Raw genomic sequence first — 15154 nt, 5'->3', positions numbered from 1 at the left:
GCGCTGTGTCAAGCAACAGTGTTCTACTTAACCAGCAGGAGTAAAACAGCTGTCTCGCGGTGTCTGCCTTGCGCCGTAATCATACTGGCTCTTACCTGCCAGGTACTTGTAAGTTAATCTTCATTTAACGTCAGAATACCACAAGAGAGCTTCTCAACCAACCGAGTGTCGCTCATGAATATGTCATGTAGTATAACTACATAAAATTCAAATTAAAGTTAAATTTTTAGCACCAACAAAATTCACAGATATTGGTACAGTAACTATATGAAAAATCCATGAAATAACATTTCTGTTCCGCAAAAATGCTGCCCTAAAACAGGAACGAACCATTTTTGTAAAGGTGGTAGAGGAAGGGGTTCAAAATTTGTTAAGACATACTGCAACTGTTCTACCGCACCATCGCGTATAAGATTCGTGCAAACTCTGAAGTACCTGTCGGCAATTCAAGGTTTTTTTAAAGTAGTCTTTCAAATGGGAAGCTAATTAAAAAGAGGTCTACAGAAGTCGTTTGTCAAATGAAAATGTTAAATGGAAGCACCACGCAGAGGTTCCAAAATCCGGTTGGAAGTTATTCATGTTTATAAATTCTTTTTATTTCTGTTTTCCTCTACGAAGCGAGACCAATGGGACGCATCTTAGATGAGTAAAAGGCACGAAAATGAACGGAGCTGTTCGTGGCTTATTGTTCATTGTTCTGTCACTTTTCTCGTTTTAGTCACGATTTTAGACTTCCTGTTTGCTCGTTTTATAAGTGTATACATTATTCATTGCCATCCTTTTCTTTCACAATCCGGTACTCATCGGTGCCATCTTGTGGTGACAGGAGACACAAATTTTAACTTGGTGACAAGAATGGCAAGATAAGAGCACTTTCTGTTGATCCCTAACGAGTGTTGACCGCGAAAACTGCCGATTAGTGCTCGAATTGCATCAAGAAGGACATTACCGGATCACGACCAGCCGCCCTTTTGCAAGCGCCATTGCAGTTTCCACGGCAACGAAGAGGGGCCCTAACCGGGTAGACTACCCTAAAATGGACGGTCATCGCCTGTTTGCAAGTGAGTAAAAAAGAAACTTTTTTAGGTACCCAAGAAAAAGCATATAAAGCACATTATATATACGTTTGTTAACAGGAAAATACAGTGATATTTAATAATTGTGGTGAAATATTATCGTTATCTGCGACCAATAATCACTTCCTTTGCTCTCCTTGGACGTAGAAACTGTTTATTTAAGACAAGGTGTTTGATGGATTTCACCTGCTCATATCAAGACAAGATATTAGAGTTTGTTTAATATTGTTGCTATTACGAAAAACTAATAATTTTGGGGTTCTGTGAGCTACTTAATACCCAGTCGAGTATCATGAAGGTCCTATCTCGTGCTTTTTCGCGAGGAATCAGTGTACAAGAAATTCTTTGTTATGGATTTTATACAGTGATCGGATTGGCAACATTGAATGCTTTTTTAATAACGTGTTCTGACGATGGGAAAGCCGTTGGATCTAGAACTACGATAACATCAAGTAAGTTATGCTATATTTTCATTTCTTGATAATACATCTGTTATGAATATTATATATGATTTTTTCACGGAGTCTTCTGCTTTTACGCAGAGACTGAATAAAACAATGCACCTGTTCTCCATTAGCGCATAACCTGACTGTATTTTTGTATGATCTTTTTGTTATCCTCCATTGAAATGTGGAAAACCGTAGCAAACTTGAATTGCCATTTATCTGACCTAACTTGCAATTTAGTTTTGAGATAAAAAGTCTGGAATTTTTAAGCAGGTAGAATGTTTTGGTTTCGTTACCAGACTGAACACGCAGACGCCATTCGTGGTCCTCCAAAAGCCTGCCAGCTTTAATAGATTACGCACTGATATAGTTCATTCAGTTCCAAAAAGTTTCTTTTTTTTTGTCGTTCACAAAGCCAGATGGGTGTGATTCTGAGGTAGGGATAAAGAATATTTTAATCTTCTACTAAAGGGACGGGTATGGTTTGTTTGGCTTCTTTCGAAGAATAAAAACCTTTGAATCAGAATTGCAAAAAGGTACTTCAGATAAAAAGAGCGTACGAGCGCCGTTTGTATAAGAGGGGGCGTAAGAGGGGTAGGAATATCGCAAAACCTCACAGAATTACGTATAAACTCCGCACAGAATAACATAAGAAAACCGCAAACCGCAGTCAAATTACTCGAAAATTCCTAAATACCGCAACTTAAAGTAAAAATTCCCGCAAACCGCAGCAAAATCGAGCAAAACCGCATCACCGCAAAACCTCACGCCCCCCTTGTATAAGTTTCAAAGTTAAAGGATATGAATCGGTAGATCATTTCCAGAATCTTGCCAAATTGTGGAACTCCTTCCTCCTACAACTTCGATAAAAAAGGTTCGTTTCTGCTTTAAGCAGGCATTCTGGCAGAACAGAAATCCTATTTTGGTCATTTTTTTTTTTTCATATAGTTACTGAACTCGTATATGTTAAAATTTTACTCATAATAATTTTGGAGGGGTGGGGGGGGGGAGACATGTGGGTTTTCAGTATTGCGGTATTACACTTTTTTTCAAGCGGTATTTTCAATGCGTGGTATTGTGGTATCATCGAGCCCTGCGGTACGCGCTTTTTCATCCTTTTGGGAAACGGTATCGGTAAAAGATCTTTCACAGTATTGAGGCAAATTGCGGCCCTGTTCATTTGCCCTCTCCTCTCTAAAACGGGTCGATATTTTTTGGAGTTTACATTTAATGGTCAATGATTACACACGTTCTTACACTTAACCTATGATGAAGTTGGTAGGGCTTCCAATTACCGGGCTTTTCGATAGTTGCATTGATCAATTCGAGGTATTCTTACGTTTTCTCGCAATGGCTGAGGTTGATTTCTGCTGCATATATGCTTGAGATAATCAAACACGCGAGATGGATGCAACTTTAAGAAAGTGTGACCGATCATAAATGCGGTATCGGTATTTTGTCGATTTTCGACACGGTAGTTTGGTAGTTGCCAATTTTTCTTACGGTATTGCGGTATTGGGTACCCCCCAATTCCCCCCTTATGTAGTTATACGACTTATACTACATAACTTATGAGCGACACTCGCTTTGCTTGGGCAGCCATCACTAGATAAAGATTTACCTACAAGTTCCTGAGAAGTTAGATCCATCATGATTAGTGCTCAATCCCGGGGGTTGGGAGAGGGGGGGGACTCCCATATAAAACTGACAGGAAACTCGCTGTCTTGCTTAGGGACGTAAATTGAAGATTTTGGTCTCACTTACGGTGTTTGGGACGGAAAGTCACTATATTTGCCCATTCAGGCATCGCTTATCGCTTATATTACGGCTATGCATAAAGAAACAATGGCCTCGAGCTCCTTGCAGGCGTTCCTTTTTCTCTCTCGCGCGCGCCCAAATTCCCCCCTTCCCCTTTTAACGCCTGCCGCGCAGGCTAGTCCTAGTATGGTCTCCTTTATTTTCTGACGAGCATCCCGTCACTTTTATATGTGAGTTCCCCCCGGAGGCTCAATGCACACACCGCGAGACAGCTGTCAGGTTGTTTGCTCCGGATCGGAGGGAATTTAATAGTCAGTTTTGGTTGAACAGTATATATTTCATATATTATGGCGCATTATTGACCATTAATATTTGAAACAAAACGAAACAGCTGTCCTTGTATGTACGTTTGTTGTTACCACCGAACTGAGTCAGACAAGCTGAATGTATAACCGCCAGGGTAATAAATGCTGTGGCAAATACTCCACAGGCTGGACAAGCAGCGATAGGTTTTACCTGAATTTTAGTTTGTTTTTTGGAAATATCGTTTTTATCAAACGGAATTATATTATATGCCATGTTATATCGACAATTTGGCATTTGTGTTTTCTTGATGGGTTTTTGGTGACTATTGTGCGGTGCGATTAGTATGGTCTAGCCTGCGAAGTCGGCGGGATTATTATTAGGGTGAGTAAAGTCTTGACAAGTGTCCCTTCAATAGAGGTAAGATACAAAGACTAAGTGAATGTTTTTCCGGAGCCAAATTTTTGAATAGAGGTGTACCAAGGCCGAGGTTCCACTGTAATTTCAGTGTCTTTAGATTTCTACAGACAAACGTGAATGTAGAGCCTGTGAGTTTCCGTTCTTTTTTTGTCCAGGGACAACTGGGCGCTCATTTGAGCCAGTTGGATGCTTTCGTGATAAACCTGAACCACGTGCTCTGCCAAACCGCGTCAAAGATTTCAAAATGCCTGTTGACTGGCACAAGATGAATTCTTCTTTCATGGCAATCATTCACGCATGCGCTGAAAATGTAAGCCAACGGTATGGCTTTCAATACTTTGCTGTGCAGCATTACTACGAATGCTGGACTGGGCCTAATGGCGGATTGACCTACAAAGAGCACGGTGAAAAAGACAACTGCTACAAGTTTGGGGATTACGGTGTGGGAACAGTTTGGAGTAACTTTGTGTATCGTTTTGTGAAAGGTAAGTTAGCTGTGCTGTTTATATAAAAACATGAATGAAATTAAAATCACCATCCTTGAGTTCCCGGGTATTGTCCAGGGAGTCCCGAGGACCAATATAAAGGGGAAGACGCTGGGAACGAGGTTGTGAGTACTTTACATATGTATACTTTCACTCCACAGTAAATGGCAGGTGGAGTCACTGGTCATCATGGCAACCCTGCATTGTAACATGTGGATACGGGTACAGAATTCGCACCCGGAGCTGTACCAGTCCGCCGCCCAAATGGGGAGGACAAGAATGCACTGGGACAAACGTCTCCACCAGCAACTGCGGTCTTCAGATATGTAAAAGTAAGAGTGAAATTAGTTTGTTTCATCTCATCATGGATGTTTAAATGTAATTAGCCTGTGATGATTTTAACAGTAACTTAGAGGGTGGATTAATCTCGCTTCAGTTGCAAACGCAAACGCGCTAACGTTTTCTAATGATTATTTTCCCCAACTGGTCCAGGTCAAAAGTTGAAAAAAACCGTGGAAGGGTCTGTTAGCCTCACTTTGAAACAAACCCTCGAAAATGAAATCTCTTACCCAGATCTCTTGTCCAAGAAGCCGAAGGCGAGATCTGGTCAAGTAAGATTTTGGATTGGCTACTCAAACTGCCTAGATAGTGAGGGGATGACGTACGTGCTGTCATCTGCGCGCGCTATAGCATATGCAATTAATTTTTTTGCGGTCTTGATCAAAAAAAAAATTTAGAGAAAACTTCACTACTCTATCAAATTTGTCGTTTAACACGGCCGCCATTTTGAAGATTTATTTCAGGCATTTGCTCTTTCATCGCTTGTCACATTCCTGACGGGCCCTAATCGGATTTGACTAGATCTTGCTTTAGGTTCCGTCCACAAGAGATCTGGGTACGAGATTACTCGGAAATTGAGTACTCACCTCACTCTTGCTGAATTTTCAGATCAGACGGTTGTGGATGAATTTGAACCAGTCGGCTGCTTCAAAGACAAAGGCAACCAACGTGCTTTACCAGTCTTACTCAAAAGTTTCAAAAAGCTCATAAATTGGCACAATGCTACCGCGACGTTCATGGCTGTGATTCGCGCATGCGCGTCAGTGGCACAGCAGCACGGCTTCCGATATTTTGGCATCCAAGACTACGGTGAGTGTTGGAGTGGAAAAAATGGCGATTTATCGTACAACAAACATGGCAAATCCTACGAATGCAATGGGCTTGCTCACGGCGTTGGAAAAGCTTGGACCAATTTCGTTTACCGTTTTGTGAGAGGTGCGTTTTTAATATCTACTTCCAAACATTTTCTGTATCAACTGGGTTGAGGTAGCGTTAATTAAAGAAATTTCTTAAAATTTCCTTTGACAACTGATTTATAGTGGACGGAGAGTGGAGCCAGTGGTTTCCATGGCAACCATGCAGTGTAACATGTGATACAGGAAACAGATCACGTGTTCGCACGTGTACTGAACCAGTACCAAAATGGGGAGGACAGAATTGCATTGGTATGAATATGTCCATCGACGCCTGCTCTGGGGGCAAATGTGCAGGTAATGAAATGTTCATGAAGTGTATTAATACAGCGTGTACAGAGCGTTTTCCCATGACGTCGTGACAGCGGCCATATTGGTTTCTAAACAATGCAACTGCGACCATGTTGATGTACTAAGAAAATCCCTTGGGGCTTTGGACACTTTTCTGATGTATTAATATGTGGTTAACTTTGTTAGAATAGACAAGCTGATTTGTTTGCATTGTGCATCGTAATTATTGGTTCCCTGAGGTACAAAATGAATTTCTTTCATAAAGGTGAATTGAACTGTACGTCTTCAAAGTGCCATAAGCGACCTTTTTCTTTGAGTGTATTTATCATTTTAAATACTAAAAGGTTGTCTGCTAAATGTATCTTCTGTAGACTCGAGTAAAAGGAGCTATCTTCAAAGCTCAGGTAAATCCGGGTTGTTAGCACCACTTCTTGGAAGTTTTATTGGCCTTGTCTTCCTTGGCGCAGCTGTGTGGTTTGGTCTGAGATTTTTCAGAAATCGGTAAGTAACTGAAGAATACGGCTGTTAATGTCGTATACTGGAAGTGCTTCTTAGTGCATCTTAGTGCAACGCAATTACCAAAGGTGACAAAGCCTGGAACTGCAATTTAAATCAGTGGAGGTGGGTCGGGCGGGGGGGGGGGGGGGAGAACAGGGGGATCCGAACCTCCCGTACTTTGCATTCCCGGTTCCCACCTCTTTGTGCAACGGAATTACCAGAGGTGACAAAGGTTGTGAACTGCAAAAAAAATTGGTGGTAGGTTGCTGGGGTGGGGTTGGGGGTATCAGGGGGATCCAGACCTCCCGCCTATCGCACTTTGAATTCCCGGATCCCGCCCCTTTTTTTTCTTGGTCCCTTTCTACAGCTCTTTGTGGACTGCTAAATACTAATCGGTGAAGCGTAATTTAAAGTTCTGGGATTACTAGATGTGAATAATAACAATAAAAAAAATACATTATTGATGTGCTATATTAATGCCCTAGATAACACTTAATTTTGCCTTTCAGGTGATCGTAAAATTACCCCCCGTAGTAAGGGAATCCGGAAGTTTTGCTTGTGGAATCCGATATCCGGGAAAACTTTGTTTGTGAAATGTGGAATCCTGGACCTTGGAATCCGGAATACAGCTCAAAGAATACGGAATCCCACTAAGGATTGGAATCCGGTATCCAAGTTCCACTGACTAGGAGTGGAATCCGGAATCCATGGCATGGAGTCCAGATTCCAAGACTGTCTTGGATTCTCTTACATAGGGCGATACACAGCTCTTTCGTCAAATAAGGGCGGGAATCATAATATCAAGGTGTTGGTTATGTCTCAATAGATTTCTTTCATTTTTAGAACGAATTCCGAACTCACTGATCATTGGGAAGTCCACTTTGATGACATCACTTTGGCTAGGATTATCGGAGAAGGTGCATTTGGAAAAGTATACAGTGGCGACTTTTTTAAAAAATCAGATGGCTCACGGAGTAGAAGAATTTCCAGTCGTTGGGGAAAGAAGGACACAAAATATCCGAAAAAACCTCTCAGAGTAGCGGTGAAGATGTTACGAAGTAAGATTTACGACTATAAAAATGTTCAACCACACACTTTTAAGATCCGTTGTAGACCAGTTTCTCAAAGTCATTTCCCTTCGTCACTCGCGTAGCGTCCCTCGCGCCTTCGGCGCCCCCTCGCGGTCGACTTGTGGCAAGTCTGGATCGCTTGTTAAACATGAAACCTTAACTTCAACCTATTCTTAACATTAATTCTAAACATTAATAATGTTCGATATGGTTCTTGCTTTAAAACGAAGCTTTTCAGGGAACTGAAGAGAATATTTGTAGCTTCAGAAGTTTTCTCACTCCCTAGCGTTATAGCGAGAATGTAACAGAACTTGTCAATTTTGTTCCGTTTTTTTTTTTATAATTAGATGGTGCCACGGAGGAGCAAAAGCAAGACTTCCTGGGGGAAATAGAACTCATGAAACAAATCGGATATCACCGGAACGTATTGAACTTACTGGCTTGCTGTACTTTGACAACTCCTATGTTCCTAGTTGTCGAGTTTGCGAAATATGGTGATCTCCTTAATCATCTCAGGCAAAGAAGAGAACAGGTTAGAGATCTGGATGTTACGTTCCTAATTTGTTACTGGTTGTGCTATACTTTTTAAGTCTCATTTCGTAAATCTAAGAAGAGTCTAGGGGAATTAAATTAATTTTTGAGCTAAGTATTTTGCTTGTTTGTTTGGTTTTATTTGTCATGTTATGGCTAGTTCTTAACTCCATACGACACCAAGATCCAGTCCAGGATATTTTTTATTAATTTGTCTTTAGGCGTAATGTATTTATCGTTAGACTTTAGGGAATCAAAACATCGAGATCAGGATGATCAACGAAATGAAGACATAACACGTATGGCTATTCTTTTTCGTTCCTATCTGATCTGGGTCCCTTTTTTCAAGTTATCTTGAAGTAAATGTGTGATGGATAGGCAATCTCCGAGTTCCAAAAACTCTCACTTTCAAAACGACACCAAGTGCAAAACCTTTCTTGTGGAAACAAGTATTATAAATATCAATCGCTACTACTTAGCCTCGCTTTGAAACCGACGCTAGGAACAACTCAAAAAATGGCCATTATTGATGTAGGAAAGGTTGCTCAGTTTTTTGGTCAACTTGTCGAATGTGCAAAGTATGGTAAAGGAAAGTTCTTTATTTTCATTTTTTCATTTCTTTCTTGATAGTGCGCAAGTTATGTAAATACATCCACCATAACCCGCCAAGGGACCCCCAAGGACAAAGGCGAACATTGTAATAATGTAGTTACAGATGCTGATGAATTACATGACGATGGAAAGCTGACACCCGCTGACCTACTAACATTCGCATGGCAAATCGCGAAAGGAATGGTATGTGTTTACACTTTGTTATTTTGTTTTGTTGTTTGCAAGGTCCAAATCTCCTTTTCTTTAATTTTCTGCAAGCTCGAAATTATTAAGCAACGCAATTGTTTCCGTCTTTCTAAAACAGTTCACAGCACCACATATATAGTTTTAGGGTGTGACCTCGGTCTGCTGGCAACATTGGCAACATTTTATGTTTTACCATTTTGTTTCTTATTTCTCTTATTTGTCAAACATATAAGGGAACCCATTAAGGTAATGTCCTGTAACAAATAATTCGTGTTTCTTTCCTTAGGAGTTTTTGTCAGGAAAAGGCTTTGTCCACCGTGACTTGGCAGCGAGAAATGTGCTTGTTTGTGAAGGCAAGCTGGTCAAGGTCGCGGACTTTGGTTTGTCGCGTTACATTTATACGGAGAAGGTTTATCATTGCAAGAAAGCTAGAAAACTACCGATTAAATGGATGTCACCAGAAGCGATCCATGATCAAGTTTTCACGACGGAAAGTGACGTGTACGTTTCCAATGTCACATGAACAGAACCTACGCACCACTTTCAGTGGTTCATTAATGACTTATCTATCTTATACCTCATGCGTACCTTAGATCCTTTGTCGATCTCTTTCACTCATCTCTAAAAAAACGTCTATTTGTAACATGTGACAGGTTTCCTTAACTGGGGGTTGAATCGTTCCTAATCGTCTTATATTAGGCTGATTTAGCAACGGAACGGGAACGTCAGTTGACGACGGCGCGCGCAAATTAAACAACTGGCTTGACCAATGGCAGAGCTGCAAATTGGGCACCGGAAGTCGTGTTTAGTCCTTTCCGTGTGCTTTCCCGTCGTCAATTGACGTTCCCGTCCTGATGCTAAATCAGCCTATTATTTCTCATCTCGTGGAGATCGTTCTTGCCTGTCACCTTGCCTGCTGGAAACAACGAAAACGCCCACTTTAATCGGTCAGGGGCTGGGTGGGGGAGTGATCCCGTTGGTGGTCGTCTTACAGAAATAATGTCAAACGAAATACAGTAAACACCCGCGTATAAGATTTCGGGATTTAGGCGGATCTAGTTCTTAAGTAAGTAAAATCCTAAAGACTTCCAGGCAACTGTTATTAATAGTTAATTTATAATTGTCTATCAGCAACCATAGTTACATTGCTTTCTTATTCCGACACCCTCTCCCTTATTATATAAGAACATGTTTTATATATATATCAGGCCGAACTGGTTCTACTTTGTGGGCCAAATTTCAGCCTGATTTTCTTAATCCATTTGCTCTTATAGGCGGGTGTATACTTTATTCAATGATTTCGACGCCGATTGTAGTCTTTTTGCGCTGTAAAAAATCGTCGTTGTCTGTCTTCGTGATTTTTCTTTACCTGGGCGTGTGCATTTCTATCCAACCTATCAAAATTCCTTTGTTTCTGTCCACAGATGGGCGTATGGCATTCTGTTGTGGGAAGTGGGCACACTTGGTATGTAACAAGCTCAGAGGGGCTAACTTTTTATCATTTCTGATACCATTATGTACCATTTTGAAGTCTAATCATGGTTTAAAGAAGTTTGGACTTCGATGGGGGTGCGGATATTTTAAAACAGTTTGATTCTCGTCATGTACCTAGTCATGTAGCAGCTCTCCTAACCCTAAAAGCCAATTGGTTGGATACCCTAACCTTTAAACAATGGGGAATAATGATAAACAATGATGTGTTATTGTTTTCTGTGACCCATGAGGAGACACCTTACGAGCAGCTCCTACATTACCCCATTTACCACTTTAGAATGAGTAGGAAACTAGGCCGAGTAAACGTTCGCAAAGCTTTTGGGACGGTTGGTAGTTAAGGTTAGTAGTCACATGGCAAAAATGGCCAATAGCAGACCAGCGCGTCTCCAGGAACAATCCCAGAAATACTTGCGGGCACATTTCGGCTCCAGTTCTCCTCCCGTTTAAAAGGCGTGAATGAATGCGTTGCCTTGTTTGCAGGAGGCACTCCATATCCTACCATCGCCAATCAGAGACTTTTTCAAGTCCTTAGCAGTGGATATAGACTGGAGAAGCCTCCGATGTGCACAGAAGAAACGTGAGAATTTTTTTCGCACTCTTTGATATCAAGACGTTTCTAATAAGGCAATGCGAACAAAAGAACACCTGATCTTGCATGAGGAGAGTTAAACCCTTTAAACACCCTAAAATAAAAATGCAGATTCTCAATTTTTGTACCTGTACATTTCCTATAGAAGTAGTAGGGAGAATCAACTCGATTCATCTTGTGAGATCATGTCTTTAATTCTCGTCGCCAATGTGTTTTGTAAAGTAATGGCATCACAGGGAGAAGTGATGGTGATCACTTTCAGATCTCAGCACAGGTGTTACATTTTGTTAAAGTGTTTCTTGTTAAAAGACTGAGCACATTTATTGAAGCATTTTTCTATCTAGCGGATTTATAGTTAAGAGCAATATTTTGGTAAATGTTCAGCAATCTGTAGTGCCAAAAAAGGGAAGGGATGAAGTGGTTAAAAATGAATGCCTTGCATGATTCTATAATGTGTCCCTGAAAATAATAAGCTTCAACAATACATGAATTCTCTTTCGCTTTAATTTTTTTTTAAAACAAACTCTTTTCTTTTTCTTGATAGGTACGAGCTCATGCGCCTGTGCTGGCACGAGAAGCCAGCCGAAAGACCATCCTTCACTTTCATTCACGAACAATTAGAACAGATAATGTTACGTCATTGTTCTTATTTGGATTTGAGTAATGCAAACCAGTATTGTCACGCTCAGTGTTGTGACACTGATAGTGACGTGGAAAACACTGCATTTTAAAGTACAATGCTCCTTATAAGACTCCTCATGCGATGAGGAGAGGAGAAATCGTCGGAGAACGTAAGTTTGCTTCCTTGGTAGGTGGAAACTTCCTCCGAAAATTGTAACAATTTACGGTTGGCGAGTTAGCAAATAAGCAGTTGGGGGTTTACTGCTCTTCGCACTATGGTATACTACTGTGATCGTTAGTCTTGTCTTCGTTTAGAAAAAGCGTTAGCTTGGAAGAAACTGAGAATTGGTCGAATTACACTATGAGATTATTTTGGGAACGAACGTTTTCACACGACGTCACGTGCGGCCGTCGAGAAATGAACTACTGTAGAAAAGTGCACGCGACAATCTTCGAAAGTGATGTGGGCAGTTTTAAGTTCCTTACTTCCGATTACCGGAAAATCGTTCATTTAGGGAAAGCCGTTTGCAAGTTGATTACAAGAAAGCAAAATGTTGGTTCGACAGCTAAAGTGTGAGAAACGTTCTCACACCTTTTGCATACTTTTTAACTTCTAAACCGTTGTTTCAGAGACAAGTTGCGGTTTGCCAAATGTTTTCAAAAATAAAAGAGCATAAGTAACTGAGTTGACAGGCATGTGTTGCACGTGAACTTGAGACTGAAATAGCCAATTTTTGAGCTAATTTTACATAACGAGTTGACCTACAGGCCTGGTTCAAACGTAGCCAGTTCCCAGTCACATGTGCGGAATTCAATGCTAATAGGGAAAACCTATTGTTTTACCTCACTTGCATCAGGAAAAGACAGACCTGGCACATGTAAAGTGCGACGTTTGACCCGGGCCTTGAGGCGTAATTGTTTTTTAGTTTTATTTCCGTTCAACTATCGTACTAATATTATTTCCCTTTCCAAAAAACTTCGTATTTCGATACATTGGCCCTCCATCTGTACGCACTATAGGCGTTGCCGGTTTAATTTATTTTTATTATTTATTTGACTTCTTAAAATTCATTTATTATATCCGAGATTACCTTTGGCTCATTCCCTCTTGCCTTAATGGATTGATGCGTACACTTACGCTTTCAACCGACAACCTTTCTCGAATTAGTTTACGGAGTCCCCTCGCATGCGGTTGCACGTGCAGTCAGTGTACCATGACATTTTCGTGACCGGTGTTTGCATAACATGCCGGTTTTTTGTTAGTCCCGGATCAGGTCTCTGCCTTTTTACCCTTGCTCAGTGAAACGTAGCGTTAACACGCACGATATATTTGTCTTCTCCTTTCTTTTGCAATCCACACTGTATATATTTTCTCTCGATATGGCAAAAGTTGATCCTCACCACTGTGGAATGTTCACTTGGTCCAGTCAAGTTTCTATCGAGTACTTAAGTACAAAGTGCGCCAGCATTTCAGAAGCTGGCGAAGGAACATTTTGTACTTTGTTTGACAATGAATGGTTGTAGGTTTAATTAAACTTATGTTTATAATTTCCATTCTTTTTATGGTTGTTTTAAACATTATTATACCCTACTGATCATTAATTAAAAGCAACCTCAGCGAATTAAAACAATGAGGATTGAGCACGTGAAATAAGCGTGTCAGTAATTCACTCGAAAGGTTCGAGATAAGGTTATGTTATGTCACTGATCAGTCGGTAAATAAAGATGTTGTATCGTGCTTTTGTGATTCACAACTGGAGTTCAATTGAAGGTGTCAGACACACAGCGCTGGTATCTCAAGTGGACTACATTGAATTTATCCAGGCGAAATGAACACAAAACTCTTACATCGAAGGGTTTCAACGCCCAGTCCCATGGTCGATAACTTTTTGGATAAACCCACCAAGGTTTGTAGACGAAATACTGTACCAAGCAGATTAGAACTAATACCGGAAAGCATACAGCAACAGGAATTTTTAAGATGTAAAAACAAAAAGAATCTTCGGCCAAACACAGCATCGATCCCAAATGAAACCATCAAGCTCCCCTGGATTGATATGAACAGAGAAGAGATCAAGTGTTATCATATTAAAAGCAACAAGCTGGATGCATTGTGTACAGCAAAAGAAACTGTAGAAAGATTTCAAAGATTAAGTCATCGTGATGACTTAAGTTCTCTAATAACTCCCTGTGTTACATCGCAGAGACACTGCAACATGGTTTCAAAAGACACTTCCCTTCCAAGACGGTGTGGTTCAGATCATCAAGGACATTCTAAGGCTCTGCAACATTTCATTAAAAATGCTGAAGAAACTTTTGACAGCAGCAAAGAAAAAACAATGATACTTTACAACTGGATGAGTTCTCAAACACTGCTAAGCAGATCATGAGAAAACATATTTTCTGACTTCTTGTACAATAACATTATTTTGTTCGCTCAAAAAACGTAGGCTACTGTGAAATTGAGGCAAGAATATAAGAGCCGAAAGCACAGTCGAAAGCAAAGACAATTCAATCCCAGAAGGGTTAGTTGTTAAACTAACGCTAAAATCAAATGTTCTATTAAGGAATATCCAAAAACAAAGACGATAGGAAAAATTTGTAGTGAACTGTCGACCTATATGTATATTACTGAAAGGCCAGTTTCCAGAGCCATGTATAAGTACACTTTCTTATTCTACCATCTGTACATAAATATAGCTTCCCTGATGAATTATCGCGTGTTTATATAATAAAATAATAAATTATTATTACTCTAGTTCAGTACTGTGCGCAGTTAATACATCATCCATCATCAAGAGAAAAGTTATGTGAACCAATGATTATGATCACCAAAGGGAAAATGCTTGATCTTATAACACATTGTCTCAACTACATGTCATTATTCTTTTTGGAAATGTATGGAGACTTGTCTGGGGAATTTTTATGTCGTTATTAGGCCTTAAAGGGAGAAATGTTAAACGTTTTTATTGTGATGGTGCTGGCAAGCCTAAAATTACTTTCCGCTCTATAATTATGAAACTGCATTTTGAAAGTGGACCAGTTACAAAAGGAATTGACAGGTTGATTCTCCAGAAATTTTTGGTATTTGAAGAGGCTCTTATAGAGGTCTCGGCGTTTTAGTCTGTTGATATACTCATCACATAGACTCACGTAGACAAATAACATAAAGGAAGAAGTAATACACAATTTGGGCTGAGTCCAAATTTTTTATTAGAAACTAGAGAGTTTTTTTGAAAAAAGAAATGAGGTAAGTAGTTTTTTACATCAAGTCAAAAAAGGGAATTTGAAAATGGTTTTAGGAGACACCAAGGTTTAGCTTCAGTTCTATCTTTTTTCCTCTCTAGTGTCTTATGAGAAAAAATTTCTGTAAAGTGAGAACATGTAATGGAAAGGCTTGAAATATTCAAACGAAGGCTGTCATTGGTTTAATGAAACAGCTAAAAAGTCTGGAAGACTAATAAGGGTTTTAAAGAGATGAAGGACTACTGAAAACTCAGGATAAAATTAACATAAATTTA

General features: G+C 40.1%; 1 protein-coding gene across 1 annotated transcript; it reads left to right on the top strand.

The window, feature by feature from the left end:
• Window positions 1–1493: 1493 nt before the first annotated feature.
• LOC140924483 (uncharacterized) lies at window positions 1494–11825 on the top strand. The gene is made up of 13 exons (XM_073374506.1): window positions 1494–1528; window positions 4159–4488; window positions 4650–4820; window positions 5437–5763; window positions 5868–6038; window positions 6404–6533; window positions 7374–7588; window positions 7948–8132; window positions 8762–8926; window positions 9216–9430; window positions 10354–10394; window positions 10904–11000; window positions 11557–11825. The coding sequence occupies exons 2-13, from the start codon at window positions 4248–4250 to the stop codon at window positions 11741–11743; spliced, it is 2145 nt and encodes a 714-aa protein (XP_073230607.1). The 5' UTR covers window positions 1494–1528; window positions 4159–4247; the 3' UTR covers window positions 11744–11825.
• The last annotated feature ends 3329 nt before the right edge of the window (window positions 11826–15154 follow it).

Source organism: Porites lutea, chromosome 14 (genome assembly GCF_958299795.1).
Source record: "Porites lutea chromosome 14, jaPorLute2.1, whole genome shotgun sequence".
NCBI lineage: Eukaryota > Metazoa > Cnidaria > Anthozoa > Scleractinia > Poritidae > Porites > Porites lutea.
The sequence above is the reverse complement of the archived record's forward strand: the minus strand, read 5'-3'. Positions and strand labels throughout refer to the sequence as shown.